Genomic DNA, 15,926 nt, shown 5'->3' with positions numbered 1-15,926 from the left:
AGTTTTCGTCGCTGAGCATCTGCAAGCCAGCCCCACTGCAAGGGACATTATCCTTACGAGTCAAGACTGTCCCCCAGGTTTACAAGTTCTGCGTCCTGTATGCAGCCTAAATGTAGAAATCACTGTCAGGGTCACTGGACAACAATTCACTCATCGTTGCTTATGTGCACCACGAGTAGATGGCGGATTTGCCGCTAGTACGTTGCGAGTTTCTGTATCCCCGTGATGTCACACTGCTATGAAACCTCACTGAGAAGCTGCCCCCTCGATATGGAAAACGAAAGTGTGTTTTTAAGGTAGCGGTAATTAAAACATATACGCAGTATTCCCAGGCACCACAATACTTGTTTTAGGTTTCTCGACACCAGTATTATTATTTAGAGCAACAATCCGAAAATTTTTAAAATTCGTGTCAGTATTCCTTTAAGTCCCGTTCGTCGGCAGCGCTCACGCACTTTCACTCGCACATAGAGTATACGACGTGCGGGGTGATGTAATCGCAATTTGGACTTGATAAGGAAGATCATGGCGAAGGCAAGAAATTCACCTAGAGTGTCTATATAATTGCCAAGAAAAAAAGCAAAATAGCTGCAAGCTAAGAATTATGACACATCTCATTATAGTGGCCACGTTACTGTTTTTTGACATCGCGCGCCGAATCGAGAAAGTGGGACCCGTGCCGGTGTCATGAATTTCGGTCGCCACTATGCCTTGGCTCTGAAAAGTTTTGTAATTCGGCTTTGTAGCAAAACATCCACGTGGTGTGGCTGGTAATTGCAAGCTGCAGCCCCAAAAAATATCGGTCGACTGCCTAAAACTTCTTTCAGCAGTGCCCTCACCAGAAAAACAAGGGAAAAAGAAAAAGAAAAAAAAAGCTTTCACTTGCCACAAATGGGCCTGATAGTTTTGCTCGCTCTCACCTGGAAATTTATTCCATTCTTCACAAAGTCCTAAATAGCATCTCTGAAGCTCAGGGTTAGAGTGAGTGAGCTTTCCAATAACCGCCAACAAGCGTCGTCGTCTTATTTCTTGCCGATCGGGATGGCTTGCAAGATACTAGCCTTGTCGACGACATCCACTTCCTGAACGATCGCGATCGCTTGCAAGATAACTCAGGGTCATTACATCTACTGCTACCGCTTCTACAACTAATCATGCTTGTTACTTGACATGTGGTGATAACAAAAACACCATATCGGGCGCTAACACACAGCACGGGCGACAAAGAATGCAGCCGAGTAGTCACAAAACACCCTGACAGCATTGCGCGACACGATGTGCCGTGGTTCATGGTTCCCGCATGCCACGCATTAGCCGGATTCTCTCCCACTCCACCGCTCCAAAGGCAAGGGGAGCATCGAGGTGCACCCTATCACCGCAGCCGCAGCGGCCGTTTGATTTGAAAAATGTGTTCACAAAATTTCGAGCCCGCGTTACCGCGACTTTCGTTCCCTTTCAATAAGGTAACTGTGGATTTTCCCTGATGGGGGCACAATTTCCCTGAGTACTTCCAGACTATCCAAAATCCCGGTTTTCCCGGTCGGTAGACACCCTGATAAGTTATAAATGTATTAAAATTATGAGAATGGTAAGTGAGGGTACCTATGACATTAAAATACACGAGGTGATAATCAAGGTAAGCCTAATTCCTAAGTCTAGGTGGGTTATTTACAAGCAGCACTAATGCGTGCACGTGCCTCCCGACCCTTGAAACCAAGGGTCGGGAGGCATGTGCAGTAATTATCACAGCCACAGTGGCAGCATCTGAAAAAATGTGGTGCTATGGGTCTTTTTTAAGGAAAGTGGAAATCTTAAGGGCTCGTTTTTCTTTGTTATACACAATATTAATGAGAACTAACAGACCATATGGTCTGTAACAGACCTATGGTCTGTTAGTTCTCATTAATATTGGGTCTTTTTTAAGTACTTCCTGCAAAAAGTGAGCATCGTTCAAAAACGCAACAACTGATCTCATGATAAAAAGCGAATCTTCTCCTAGGAACATTGCCGGATGAAGAGGAATACATTGTTGATCCAGTCGAACTCACTTACAACGATCTATTGGTTATAACGACCATATTTTGATGCACTTACGATTTTCCTATGCTACCCATTGAATTTGCGTCCACATATAGCGAACATTTTTCAAAGCCTCCTACTTATACAACGAACACCTCAGACACGGTCACGGTAAAAATACGGCGTATACGAAGCGAAAAAAAGTTAAAGCAGGCCTTCTAAAGCATGAGAGGCGCGTGCCCCGCTCCAGTTTACTTGTGACGAAGATACCTTAGATCGGCGAGCACCGCACGCTGATTTCGGACACTGCGAGCGAGGTTGCTCACTTTCCTGGCATTTCTGCAGTGGCAGAATGGCAGTGACGAAAAAAAAAAGAAATAGGAGGCAGCATGAAGCCTTGTGGTCAGCTTCACGTGGCAACCTTTTCTGGCACCGTTCTGTGCAGCTACGACCGCCTAAAATGAATCTATGCCTTGGAACGCAAGAAGCGATAAAATGCAATAGGCGATGACCGTGATAACTTTTCGGCGCTTAAAAGTTCACTGCGTCGACGTCACAATGTGCCGCAAAATGTCTTTCGTCTTTTGGGTAACGGCAGAGACCGGCCAATCAATGATTACGACTTCCACGCGATTGCGGCGATTCCTTCACTGATAAGCATCAGAAGAGAGCCAAGGCGATGTGGCGGCCGGCGATGAACGTGCCATTATGACTTATCGCCGACAACCTTATCACAGTCATCTGCAGTGATCGGCTCGGCTGCACGTGTGGTGTACACTGTTCGGACTGACGGCGGTAAAGCGGTACAAGCGTGCGATGCTGCCGTTCGCAAGTTCGCTGCCACCGTGCCGTGCGAGGTAAAGTGCATGTCACTTCGTAGCAACGAAAGTAGCTTGCTGGTGTTGAGTGGCACGGGCACCGAGAAACATCGATGCACTTACAGCGAGCGTATACTGCGTGTCTTATTAGGCGACAACCTAAGCGCGCCGCGCCTGTCATGCGGGGCTGTCAGAGCATCGCGGAGCTTGCAAAATGCTTGTCTTCGCCACGTTGAACGAACAGGCTACTCGCAGAAAGAGTGCACAAATGTGCGTAATACAGCAAGCGGCCCGGCAATGATGCGTGAGCTGAGTAGGTGATGCGACGCGCTGCACGCAACTAGCCAGGGATGATCGGCTCCCAGTGGCAGTACCACGGTTCAGTGAAACCACGGAGGTTTAAAAAAAACTTCTGGAGTGAAGGTCCCCTATAGGGGAGACCCGCTCAAGTTTGCCCGCCGACGCCAGCACTTGCCATTCCCCTGCCAGAAAAAGTGTACACTAGTAGAGTGTTGCGACCCTTCCGGTCCCTTTGGCTCCCACGCATTTGCGAAGCGTGCGCTGCACGTGAAACGCCCCTCGTTCCGCGATGTCACCCCGACAGAAAGAGGGGAGTTATTGCTATCTATTGCTGCGTCTTAAAGGGGCCCTGCAACACTTTTCGAGCATGCTCAAAAAGAGCTGCCGATCGGTAGTCGAGGCTCCCGAGAACACGCGAGCCAAATATTATAGCGATGCGCACGGCCTGGAATTTACAATAAATTCTCAGTCAGCTGAAAATCGCTCCCTCTTCTCTCGACAAATGATGTATTAGTCCGCAAAATATGACGCGATTGTCGGCAGTTCCGCCTTTGGCTGATGTTATAATCACGATAACACCCTCATTATTACTTTCGTTGTTAATTTTGAGTTCAATAAGTAGATAATATGTATGTTTATATTCTGTTATCGCGTTAAAAACACCGAACAAACATTAATATTAGCACTTCCAGTCTCACCGACAGCTCGTCTGCTCGTAGTTGCGTGGTTCCGTTTTCTTCGCCATGCGCAGTGCCGAAAACGTGAATATTTCTGTGCTTTTGACCATCGCCGGTTGCTGTTGAGAGTGGCAGCCGTTCGAGTGTTGCCTCGTCAGCTGAGAACTGCATCGTCGGCACGTTCTTACGACCGACCGAGGCAGGGGCGCAGCGTGTCTCCGATAACAATGCTGGCGTCCGGTAATGGCGGCACTTCGGGGTCGCCTGCCAGTGCTGTCTTACGAGGCGGTGTATCAGAGTATGGGCCGAAATCGATCTCAGCTGTCATTCGTTCCAAACGAGCGCGCAGGTTTGCTTCCATGGTTGGCAGAGCGATGAAAACACTACGGCGTTCGAGGTGCACACCCAACATTACCAAACCGACGCGCAGTTTTCAAGCACGCGCGATACACAGTGCGATCGGCTCCGCTCGACGAGAACGACGCAAGCCGACCAGAAGTGGCGGCACAGACCACGTGGTTGCGCCCAGACGTCAGAAAGAAAAAAATGAAGAAAAAAACTCCGCCGGCGCTCTTGGGCGGAGCCTCGTTCCTCTGCGCTCCCTCCCTCGACTCGCTGCCTAGCTTTCCGCGCGCTCGCGGCGTTGAGTTGAGAGAGAAAGCTGCGGAACGTGATCTCTATAATTTGGTAACACCACTTAGACTTGACGGATTGCAAAAATTTTTGCGGCATATGACTCGTGAAGAGTCATACGTCAATAATGAGACTATTCCAATATAACTAAGAAAGGTGTTGCAGGGCCCCTTTAAACTGTCACAATGGCCATGCAAACACGAAGGGGTCGGCTCCACCAGTGCAATTCTACCGATCCCCAAACAGATGACACAAAAAAAGCAGATGACAGGCATGGATGCGAAGCTCACGCTTGAGTGGGCACGACCACGACAACTACGAAAAAAGAAAAAAAAAAAACATTAGCCAAGAAAGCATTAGTGACCAAGATAATATACCTTGACAGCAATTGGCTCTTCCCTCCCGGAGATTGCGCACAAAAAAAAAAAAGTTTTTCTGAAAGCTGGGCGCTCGTCATTTTCCTATTAATAATGCTATGTCACGTTGATAGTACGCACGCTGTTCGTGACCTCGGAGTACCGGCTATGAGAACGGGGATAATGCAAGGAAAGACACGCGAGATAGATGTCAATTTTCGTTGCGGGAAAGAAACAAGTCCAAAATAGACCATTTATTTTTTAGTGTTGCGTACCGCACGATAAATCGAGTGGTTGCTAGTAAATTAAGGTATTCCAAGTAATAGTAGTCACAGCGCCAGGGCCGCTTAACCTAAAGCACAAGAAGCGTCCTTACCCATGCATCCAGTAACAAACATAGAGAGTACGTAGTACACACAGCAAGCCAAATAACGTCGTAAACAGCGTCGTCCTTCGCTTGCGAAATGCACTTCGCGCTGATGAGGACGGCGTCGTCTGCTATCACTTGCTCCGCATTTGCTACATGGCTGAGCAGACGCTGATCTCTCACCAAATTGCTGCCATGCGGACAGAAGCGTGTACATCCTTACCGCGCGCGACACGAAATTCTCAAAAACACGTGCAGAACGCGTGCAGCTTGCGAGCAAAGCAACGCGTTTTCAAGGCAGGTTGAAGGGGACAGCAGACGGGTCAATACTCGAGTAACCAGTTTTCTCCCCACATTGACTGACGGCGACCGGCACTGCAGCACCTCCCACAGCGTGGGTCTCCTCTATACGCGCCCACGCAAGCGGGTGAAGCCTGGGAAACCGGTTGGCAGCCATCTTGCTCCAGGCAAGAGGCAGCGCAGCTTGCGTGCGGGCAGCGTAATCATGAGCTTCCACAGGGGCGTTTCAGCATGAGAACGGGACAGTTAGTGTCACTTATGTGACCGATTTTTTTATTTATCCCGCAAGATTAAAGAAGGCAGTTTTTTACGCCATAGTTCATGGGCTGAAGCGTACCTTATAACACGTAGAATTCGCTTCCAGCATTCCCGAAGTAAAGGACATGGTGGAGTTAATAAGTGGTACATAAAATTTTATTCAGCCCCGGCTTTCATACAATTTCAAAAGAAAAAAGAAACATATACAATGTGATTTATACGTGAATTGATTAAGCAACAAGTTACACAATAACTTCAAAATGCATCATAATGCAGACAGTCACGAAACTAACCGTATGAAACACGCACCCTTAAAAACTAAACACAGCAAAAGAAAAGATACGAAAGCAGATTAATTGACTAGCTTGCTGCAGCTCTTGTTTACGCTCGTTTACAAATTTTTAAAAATAACAGTCCTTGTCAGCCGCGTTCTTACTGCACTCTGGGAGTTATAAATTCGAAGCATTTCTTAGCGAACCTTTGGCACTTTGAGCGTTTCTTTCTTTTTTTCTGTCTGTCTGTCTGTCTGTCTGTCTGTCTGTCTATCTATCTATCTATCTATCTATCTATCTATCTATCTATCTATCTATCTATCTATCTATCTATCTATCTATCTATCTCTCTATCTATCTATCTATCTATCTATCTATCTATCTATCTATCTATCCGCCTACGTCTGGGCGCTCTCATGATCGCGTCCTTGACTAGGTGCACGTAGACCAAAATCGGCACGGGAGGGTAAGAGTATTTGACGAATATGACTGTCGGGTCATGACATGAATAACGGAAAAATCCTGCCGCTTCGACTGGGTGGGCGTTGGACGCGCGTGCACTTTCGGAGTTCCATAAGTTTCGTTGTCGCCATATGTGATAGTGTCAAGAGCGACCGCGGTTTCCCCCACAGTGGTTATGGCAAACGATAACCACAGTTCTGACAGTGTGCGCGCTGGCCGCGTGCGTACTTCCGAGCTAACAGCATTCTGCTCTCGGCCGTCGCTCGACAGATTCGGTACTAAAGTTCGTATCACCCGCCGCGATGCGGAAAAATGTTCGGAACATCCAAATTTCGGCCCATTCGACACAGTGGAATTCGGCAGGGGAATTTCACGAATTCGTATCAGCCGGTGACGTTCACATCAACGCCCCCTAAATTGGTTCACTGTGGGTTCGCAAAAAGGATCGGATTGGGTTGTAATTTTTGTCAAGTCCAAATACGTCTGATATGCAGGTCTTTGGTGCTTTCAGTACATCTGCTGAATTCCGGTGCTGCTTCGTGGCCTCAATGTGCCTCTTGCTTGTAGCATGTAGCTTTATCGCTACAATACCATGCTGTTTGCGGTTAATATAGTCTGACTGCAGACAATGCAAAATCCACTGGCATCGCTGCCTTGGCGACACCAAGATGATATAGTGTCACCATTTTTGTCTATCTTGTTCAGGATATCGACACTGAACTTGGTGGAACGACCTGGGGCACTGAGATGGCGAAACACGAACAACGTGAAAAGCAATTCCCATCAAGAAACTTGTAGCGATACGCTTTTTGCTAATCCCGCCGACGACGGAATAGTCTTTGTTGATAGCCGTTCCACGGCGAACCTATAGTTTTCCACGAGTTTTGTAACAAGGTCGACAGCTGGGCTAGTTGGTAAGGTTTCATATTATTTAAAGCAGCGCAAAAGACGGGACGAAGGACAAGCAGTTGACACATGAACGCTTACTCGCAAATGGCACGTTTATTATCCAATGTGAAAAGCTTCTGAAGCAGGTAAAAGCGAAGTTTGTATCACAACAGAAGGATGAAAATCAGGGGTGTGTGAATACCGAATAGTAAGTCTCGAATTGAATACCGAATCGAATTAAGAAAAATAAAGCCGAATATCGAATCATATATCGAATATCAAGTTTATTTAAAAGAAGCACAAATGTTTACAAATTCTCATGCAAAAAAAGCAGCTGTTGTACGTGATCTGAGGTCAACTTCTCCCTCCGGGCCGTAACAATGTTACCAGCCGTTGAAAACAACTTTTCACTTGGTACACTTGTTGCGGGAATGCCCATGTATTTCATGGCCATCTTGCACAATTCTGGGAAGTGCTGCTTGCCTGTTTCTTTCTACCATGCTAGAGGGTCTTGGTCCTTGCTGCAAGTGGGCTCTCGAAGGTACCGCTTAAACTCCTTGATGTTGGCTGCAGGGGCGTAGCCAGAAATTTTTTTCGGGGGGGGGGGGGGGGTTCAACCATACTTTATGTACGTTCGTGCATGCGTTTGTATGTGCGCGTGTATATATACGCAAGCAAAACTGGAAAATTTCGGGGGGGGGGGGGTTGAACCCCCCACCCCAACCCCCCCTGGTTGGCTGTTTCAGTGCAGTGTCTTCTTTCTGATGACGCCACCGGCTTCTCAATGCTGTTCCAGATGCTGCTGACACGCTCCTTGTGAGCTGTAGATGTCCACGCTTCGACACAGTCACTTGATTCTTCTTCTGGAGGGAGCTGCAACTATGTTCTTGCAAGCTCCAAGAGCCTGTAATGTAATGTTTCAGTACAGAAGAGGTTCTTAAACCTTGGGTCACAGGTGGTTGCCAGCACATACTCCTTGCACTTGCACCATTCTTTTGCTCCAGCTTCAAGTGGCACAACAAACGCTGGGAAATAGACCCAAGAGCCAAGCGCGGGAAACCCGCCACTTCTAATCTTTCCACCTGACGCATGATGCTTTTGCTCATAACATGCGCACAGGACTTCTTGATAGCTGCGCAAAGACACGCCATGGCCAACCCATTCTTAACAATCTTCGAATGAGCAGACTAACAGAGCGAAACACTTGGCAGTACGTGGTGTCTGGTTTCCTTCAAAAACACCTAGAAGCATTAACGGTGGTCGATCCGTTTCTCGTACGCAACTCGGAAGAAGTGGTCAAGGTGTCCACTTAACGACTACTTAATGAGTTGCATGAAGGAAACTATCACTGAGGATAATGACGAGAATTCCTTCAGGAACAATGCTGGGACTCCAATAGATAACTTTCTAGAGCTGTTATGGTTTCATTTAGGCTCGACTGTTGTTTCCTTCGAGAAGGACCTGTGTGTACAAAAGTCGGGGGTGTGTATTGGCTCAAGAGTGGCACTTATACTCAGCAGTATTTTTCTAGGAAAGGTTGATCGTGCTTTTCAACATGACTTAGACGGCATTGCGCATCATTTGTTTAGGTATGTTGATGATTACAGTCAACTGCCGATTTAGATGTGAAGCATCTTAGAGCGGAGTTCAATCCGGTGGTGGTGGTGGTGGTGTGCGGCGTGACCACCCTTACTGCGCATGCGCAAACCTTCTCCACTTCCCTTCTCCACTCCCCCTCTCCACATCACCTCTCCCCTTTCCTTTCCCCTTCCCTTTCACATCCCCCTCTCCTTTCCTCCTCTCTACTTCCCTCTCCCTCCTCTATCTCACCTTTCCCCTCACCACTCCACCTCTGAAATGCGGGCTCTACATGCCGAAACACTGCTTCGCATCGCCTCATGGTCCCTTTTAGCGGGAGATGGTGCGATTTTTCGGACTCCCTAGGGACCGCGAAATCGTCCGAAAAATCGAATTCATGCTTTTTTATTTAGCTGAAGCAGTCAAATCGCCCCAGCAATGTCCGAAATAGCTTTAATGCCTCCCAGTACAATTATCAGGCATTTTGGTGCGCTCCCAGGCTCTCGCAAATACATTCGGTACCTGCTGCAAACCCCGCTTAACTACGTAACGTGCCAACCACCACTTTTGCATCTCGTGATGAGCGCCGCTGATAACAGCAAACCGCGGAATGGATTACGGCTATCTCGCATGAAGCGTTTGTAAACGATGACATGGAACACAAAGACTGTGGCGGAAGAGCGGACGCCTCGTCCGGCTTTCTACGATGCGTGTGCGCATGTAAACGATGCGCACACACATTGCTGAATCGCCGCCGATACGGAGTATTTGCGCTGCCGTGTCAAGCCGATCGTTTCTAGTTGTGTGCAGTACATCGCCAACTAAGCTGACGCCGTCACTTTACTGTTGCTGTATCGTACGCACACATTTATCATTAAAGGGTTCGTGATGCGCGGACCTGACCGCACGTGGCTGATCCTGACCGCACACGGGCGCGGCAATGGCGAGCTGGTTTCGTCCGCGAAGGCAACGCGTCTATGCGGCGCACTTAGCGGTCTCGCACAAAGACGAAGTAGGAATGGCAGCGCGGCGCATTTGGGTTCTTGCCTATTAAATGCGTGCAGTACGCATGCAACTGTGCTAGGCCACGTGCACTACCGAGCAGTTAAGTGAAGATGCTTATCGTAAGGTTTGTCAGCGATTAAGCCGTACTGGCGCGTTTGCCAGCTGCTGCCATCACGCCTCCGTGCATTTCCGCTGCTTATCCGTAACATCGCCGCGACAACGGCCCCTTTGAATTCTGGTCTGCTTCACCCCATAACGCTTCGGTATTGCGGCAAAGCTGACTTTCAGACTCTGCTACTGTCTCAAACAGATCGACTCGCGAAAGCGCTGGTTCGAACCTATGAGATAATAGACGCGGCAGAGGTGGTGCTTCAAATAATGCCTTTCGGACCTGCAATTGGGCAGAAAGTCCGAAAAATCGGACGCAGAATAGCTTCAGCGTCCAAAATTTCGGACGTTCTAATACACTGAAGTATATGCGGCTGGTGACGGTGCAGCAAAAGCGTCCGAATTTTTGAGCATGTCCGGAAAAATCGGGCGTCCGAAAAATCGGCAGTTGACTGTACCTTGTGTTTGTAGAGCGAAGAAATCTTCCCGTGCTCAATGATTCATGTACTGAAGTTATTCAAACAAAGGGGCTGGGGTCTGACATTCCATCAGAGGTTCCAAGGAACGATGTTCTTGGCAATTTCTTGACCTCTCCATTAGATTCCAAGCAGCACATGTTTGCTGGGCGTATCAGCCACGTTTCTGTAAAGAAGCTTTTTAAGTTACAAGTCTGCTCATTCGAAGATTTGTTAAGAATGGGTTGGCCATGGCGTGTCTTTCTGCAGCTATCAAGAAGTTCTGTGCGCATGCTATGCGCGAAAGCTTCATGCGTCAGGTGGAAAGATTAGAAGCGGCAGGTTTCCTGCACTTGGCTCTTGGGTCCTATTTCCCGGCGCTTGTTGTGCCGCTTGAAGCTAGAGCAAAAGAATGGTGCAGGTGCTGCGGCTTTGCCTCCGGAAAGACGTGGCAAGTTTGCAGTCATTCCCTATTTGCACACTGTTTCGCATCGCCTTAAGAAGGTAGCTAGTCATTACGACATAAATGTCGTACTTCGTGCCGGCAGGAAGCTCGGAAACATGCGTGTGCGCTTCCATTGACAGAAGGTGCAAAAAAGAGAGGCGAGTTCAGTAGATGGCGAGTGTTCCATGAAACATGCCAGACAGTTTGCTGACTGCGCCTGCGGCATTGTGTACACCATATCCTTGTCCTGCGGTAGTTCTTACATTGGACAGACAGGGAGGTGTCTCAACGTCCGTTTGAGAGAGCATGCTAGCTCTTTGAAGGGCGCGCCATCTTCACACCTTGCTCTCCATTGCCGACAATGCGACTGTGCTCCCGAGCTGGAAAAAACGGTCGTGGTGACTAGGCACAAGAGCCAGCATACTCGGGAAATCGCGGAGGCAATTGAGATGATTAAAAAGAAGGACACGTGCGTGAGCTGCCCTTCTATCACTTTGATTGATGAGGAAATGTCTTTCCTGGAAAGGGTGTAGTTTTGTAAGTATACACATTTTATCTGTCAATTATCTTTGGCGCATGTGCGGGTTTGTGTTTTTTTCTCTTTCTTAGACATACAGTAAAACCTCGTTATAACGAAGTTGAAGGGGGAGTCGTAATTACTTCGTTATAACCATTAGTTCGTTATAGCCAATATCATTTCTACCGACATTAGCACACAAGAGAGGATGTGCTGACCACGAAATCCCACAGCAGCCCGCCACGCAAAAAAAACGGCCTTCGCACGGAGAAAAACTAACAAAAGAAAAAAAAAGAAAGAACAGCAAGAGACTGCTACTTTATTCACGCCAAACTCGGCACACCAGCTGGCGGCTCACTTAGCAGAAAAATAGGCCTTAACAGACTTCTGCCGTGTCTTCCTCAGACGGATGATGGCTTTTTCTGCCGCTGCCGCTATGTCGAGTCCGTCCTCGCCGTCATCGTGAGCGCCGAAGAAGCGGCGCAGCAGGTCTGCCGCATCCAGCGCTCGCGCGGACGTCGGAACATCGGGTTCACCAACTCCGGGCTGTCGTCGACACATTCGTCACTGTCGTCATTCACTACCCCTGTCACCGCGCGCACAATTTCAGCCTCTGTCAGCTCTTCGGTTGTCACCGCGTCAGCATCGGCACTGACGTACGTGCAGAAGGTGTCGCAGTCGGGCACACCCACTCCGGCGTCAAGGAGAGCGTCCCACGACGCCAGGTCTTGGTCACCCGCGGCACCCTCATTGGCGGCAGCACCGATAGCTTCGCTGTCACCGCCGCTGTTGACGCCAAATGAGGCATGCCGGAAGCAGTTGGCGATCGTGCTTTGCTGTACAGACATCCAAGCAGACTGTAGCATCTCGATCGCCATGTAGAGGTCGATTGTAGTCTCGCGCTTCGTGCTCATATTGAGTAGAATTCGGTCGATTACACGCTTGCGGTACCGTGCTCAACGCTACGCCGAATCTTCGGCAAGTTTTTCTTCTTGACGCCGGACTCAACGGCTTCCACATCGCCGCCTTCTGCTCACTTGTAATCGTTTTGCGCTTTCGTTTGCCGTTGCCGTCGTCCATCTCTTGTCTAGCGGCGGAACCGAGAGAGACGCTGTTCTGATGCACACGCAGCGAACGACAGCAGAAAGGCCCGCGCCCACGCCGCGCGGTCCGCGGACGCACCGTCCACTGCGCGCGACAGGAGAGCGGGCGGGTCCACGAGTTCCGCGGGAGAGGGGAGGCCGGGTGACGTGCGCGGGTGGGTTCCACGAGTTTCAGTGGAAGGGGAGGCAGGCAGACGCGCACCCTCGCGGTGTTGGCAGGCGGCTCCTCGGAGCGCGAGGCGCGAGTTTTGAATTGCCGCATCCGTGATGAGACGTAAACCGTCGCGCGCTATAAGACATTGACTTGCCGGCTACCAATATGGTCAGTAAATGCTCGGTGGGGGAAAAAAGGGTTCGTTATATCCATTGCGAGGAAATTTTAGCTTCGTTAAAACGAGGTTTTAAATACATGGGCGTCTATGGGAATTTCAAGGGGAATTACGATTGCTTCGTATATCCATTAGTTCGTTATATCCCGCTTCGTTATAAACGAGCTTCTACTGTATTCGAATTGGCTTCGCACCCAAAATTTTGCTATTCGCACAGCTCTAGTCAAAATGCATTCACCTCTTCAATGCAAAACTAATATCGCTTCATGGAAGACAGTATTATGCTGTGTAAATTACTTTGACTACCCTAATTCCTATGTTTTCCGATGATTAGGAAGTTTACAGCAGCATTTACTGGACAAGCACGAGAAGCGGAAAATGTGCCACAACTCCCTCGAGCGATGGCGCAGACTCACGAGGTCAGTGGAGACGAGGATGCGGCAGCGATAGGCCTTCAGGCACACCAGGGCCTTGATGCGCTCGGACTGCGCCTGGGCTCCACTGAGCAGCTGCACTCTGTGACCTGCATGGCGAAGCCTCTCCTCCAGGGACTGCGCTCTTCAGAGAGAGAGAACGGGTGTGCGCACGTCAGAGGATTTGCAAGTGAACGTGCATTGTCCCAACAAAACACTTCGGTAATCATGAACGAAAGAAGGGAATTTCCTCGGTAACTATGGTGACATTAAATGACTTGAAAAACTTATGAAAATCAAATGGCACAGTATCAAGCCACCACTGCAGCTTAGCAGCTCAAATGTTTAAAAAGAAGCACTCGAAGAGAACCTTCTAAATGCCATTTTTTTCTTTCACTTTTAATCCCACGCCCTAACAAAGTTGATGCATTCTACATTATCTTTTAAACACCTTCTCTTTTCTTATATATCTCTCGTACTCGAGGAACAAAGGACAGAGCACACCGTTGCACAAACCAATGAAAAGACGGGATTTATTTGCACCTTTTACATAGTAAGCCTGCTAGCCAAATTATACAGATGATAGCATGCTAATTCAGTACAACAAATATGACAAGATCGATATATTTGACTCACCATGCGGGATAACGAACGAGTAGAGGTCCTCAACATCAGTTGCACGTATGTTGAAATAAATTTGATTTGATCGATTTAATTTGATAAAGTTTGCCCCTGCCAGGAAATCACGTCGTTCAAGAGTCAGGTCAAATGAATAAAGGCGCATTCAGGCGAACGGGAAGGAGTCCGCAGGATGATACTGCAGAGCTCCTTCTTCATAGCGGGTGCGATGAGGAACTCTGACAGCATAAATCATAATATTCTATTCACTAAACTCGAGTCAACTGGCATTTTTGTTTCTTTTCCTTCAATACGAAAAAGCTACTTATACAACAGAGTTCAGGTTGTTTCTATTTCCAACGTTTATTCTCGCAAGCGAACCACTAACATCAGTGTGCCCCAAGCTTCTATCCAGGTTCAACTTCTGTTTTTGATTTATATTAATGATTTATGTAATTGTCTTTCTTCTATCCAGTGCATTTTGTACACTGATGACACCACATTTACCCCCCCTAAAGATATCTCATCTCTCATAAGAAGATGACTTTCAAGGTCTCGTTTTTCTTTGTTAGACACAGTATTAATGAGAACTAACAGACAATAATGCCAAGGAAAGTGTAGGGGGTGTTATCTGTGGCAATTGGGATATAAATGTGAAGAAAGTAAAGTGGACGAAAATATAACTTGCCGCCAGCAGGGACCGGCGGCAAGTTATCCGGCGGCAACAGTTTACGGTATGCGTGTCTTAATTAAAACGTGCCCTCACATACCCATTACTGTCTCTCATTTTACTTATGTTGGGGAAATACTTACAATAGAATATCTCCAGACTGTTCAAAACCAAGCTATAAGAATAATTACATGCAGTTCATGCTTTTCTAATGCCAAATCCCTACTACATGAGAATAAAATCCTCATCATTTCTGAACGCACTAAATACAACCTAGGTATTTTTTTCGACAGATTTATCAATAATGAACTCCTGCCGGCCATATTTCGGCCTTCTAACCTGATGATTTAGAGCACGACCCGATTCGTCTTCAACAATAATTTTCTTTTACCAAGAATTCGTATTAATTGGAACTATAACATTCACTTCTATTTCATTATGGAATACTTTCCTTGTTATCATGAAAACTGCATGATCATTACAGCAATTTAAGAAGAGCTAAAAATGTACTTACTTCATGCAGACTACCTAAAAGACTTTCATTTAATGCTTGCCTTGTTGTTCGGTGTATTTTTGATCAAGGCGAATAAATTGTTGCTTCACTTGTTTTTTTCCTTTTAATTTGACTTGTTATCCTGTCATATGCTAAAACCGTACTATTTCATGTACTGTATTTACTCGCATAATTTGCACACTTTCTTTCGCGAATTTGGAGCTCCGAAGAGGGAGTGCACAAACACATCTGAAATAATGTGCAATACATAGTCCTAACGGTTGCGGCATATACATTACAAAAGAAAATAAATTATAGCACGAAAGAAAGGTACTTGTTGATTTAACAGAATTAGCATTTAGTTTGACCAGTTAGATCCGGTTATGCGTGGTCTAGTCAGAATCACTGGTCGAGAAGTCCGACAGGGAATCATTGCCACGGCCACTGTCACTGCCCTCCCAAAGCGCATCGTCCTTTGTTCCGTTGAGTGCGTTCGACAGCCCCGTCTCGTTGAAGTTCTTCTTGACAATGCTGGGAGAAACAAGGTCCCACGGCATGGCGATACTGGTGGACCTAAGCTCTCGCACATATTTGAAAAGGTATTCTTCAACGGCAGGAAACTTTCTGCGCTTTGGTCCTTGGAACACTCTCCTTCCCGGTCTCGTATTAAAAAGCAAACTCTTTTGCTTTATCCAGTACTGAACGTGACTCTCATTACACTGAAGTGCTTGACGGAGGCACGGTTCCCGTATTTTTTGCCAAACTCTATAAAAGGTGAGCTTGAATTTTGCCGCATAGTTATTGTAGCCCAGCGCAAGAGAACAGTGAAAACTTGACTGGCT

General features: G+C 47.5%; 1 protein-coding gene across 1 annotated transcript in view; it reads right to left on the bottom strand.

The window, feature by feature from the left end:
• Window positions 1–15,110, bottom strand: part of LOC119376685 (protein PAT1 homolog 1) — a gene marked incomplete at its 3' end in the record, with an annotated part of 40,459 nt that extends 25,349 nt beyond the window's left edge. The window contains exons 1-3 of the mRNA XM_049411462.1: window positions 15,106–15,110; window positions 13,307–13,448; window positions 12,496–12,574 (exon numbers count right to left, since the gene is read on the bottom strand). Of these exons, the coding sequence (XP_049267419.1) occupies window positions 12,496–12,574; window positions 13,307–13,448; window positions 15,106–15,110 (226 nt within the window). The remainder of the gene's footprint in view (window positions 1–12,495; window positions 12,575–13,306; window positions 13,449–15,105) is intronic.
• Between the last annotated feature and the right edge of the window lie 816 nt (window positions 15,111–15,926).

The sequence above is a fragment of the Rhipicephalus sanguineus genome, unplaced genomic scaffold (assembly GCF_013339695.2).
Source record: "Rhipicephalus sanguineus isolate Rsan-2018 unplaced genomic scaffold, BIME_Rsan_1.4 Seq192, whole genome shotgun sequence".
In the NCBI taxonomy this organism is placed as follows: domain Eukaryota; kingdom Metazoa; phylum Arthropoda; class Arachnida; order Ixodida; family Ixodidae; genus Rhipicephalus; species Rhipicephalus sanguineus.
The sequence above is the reverse complement of the archived record's forward strand: the minus strand, read 5'-3'. Positions and strand labels throughout refer to the sequence as shown.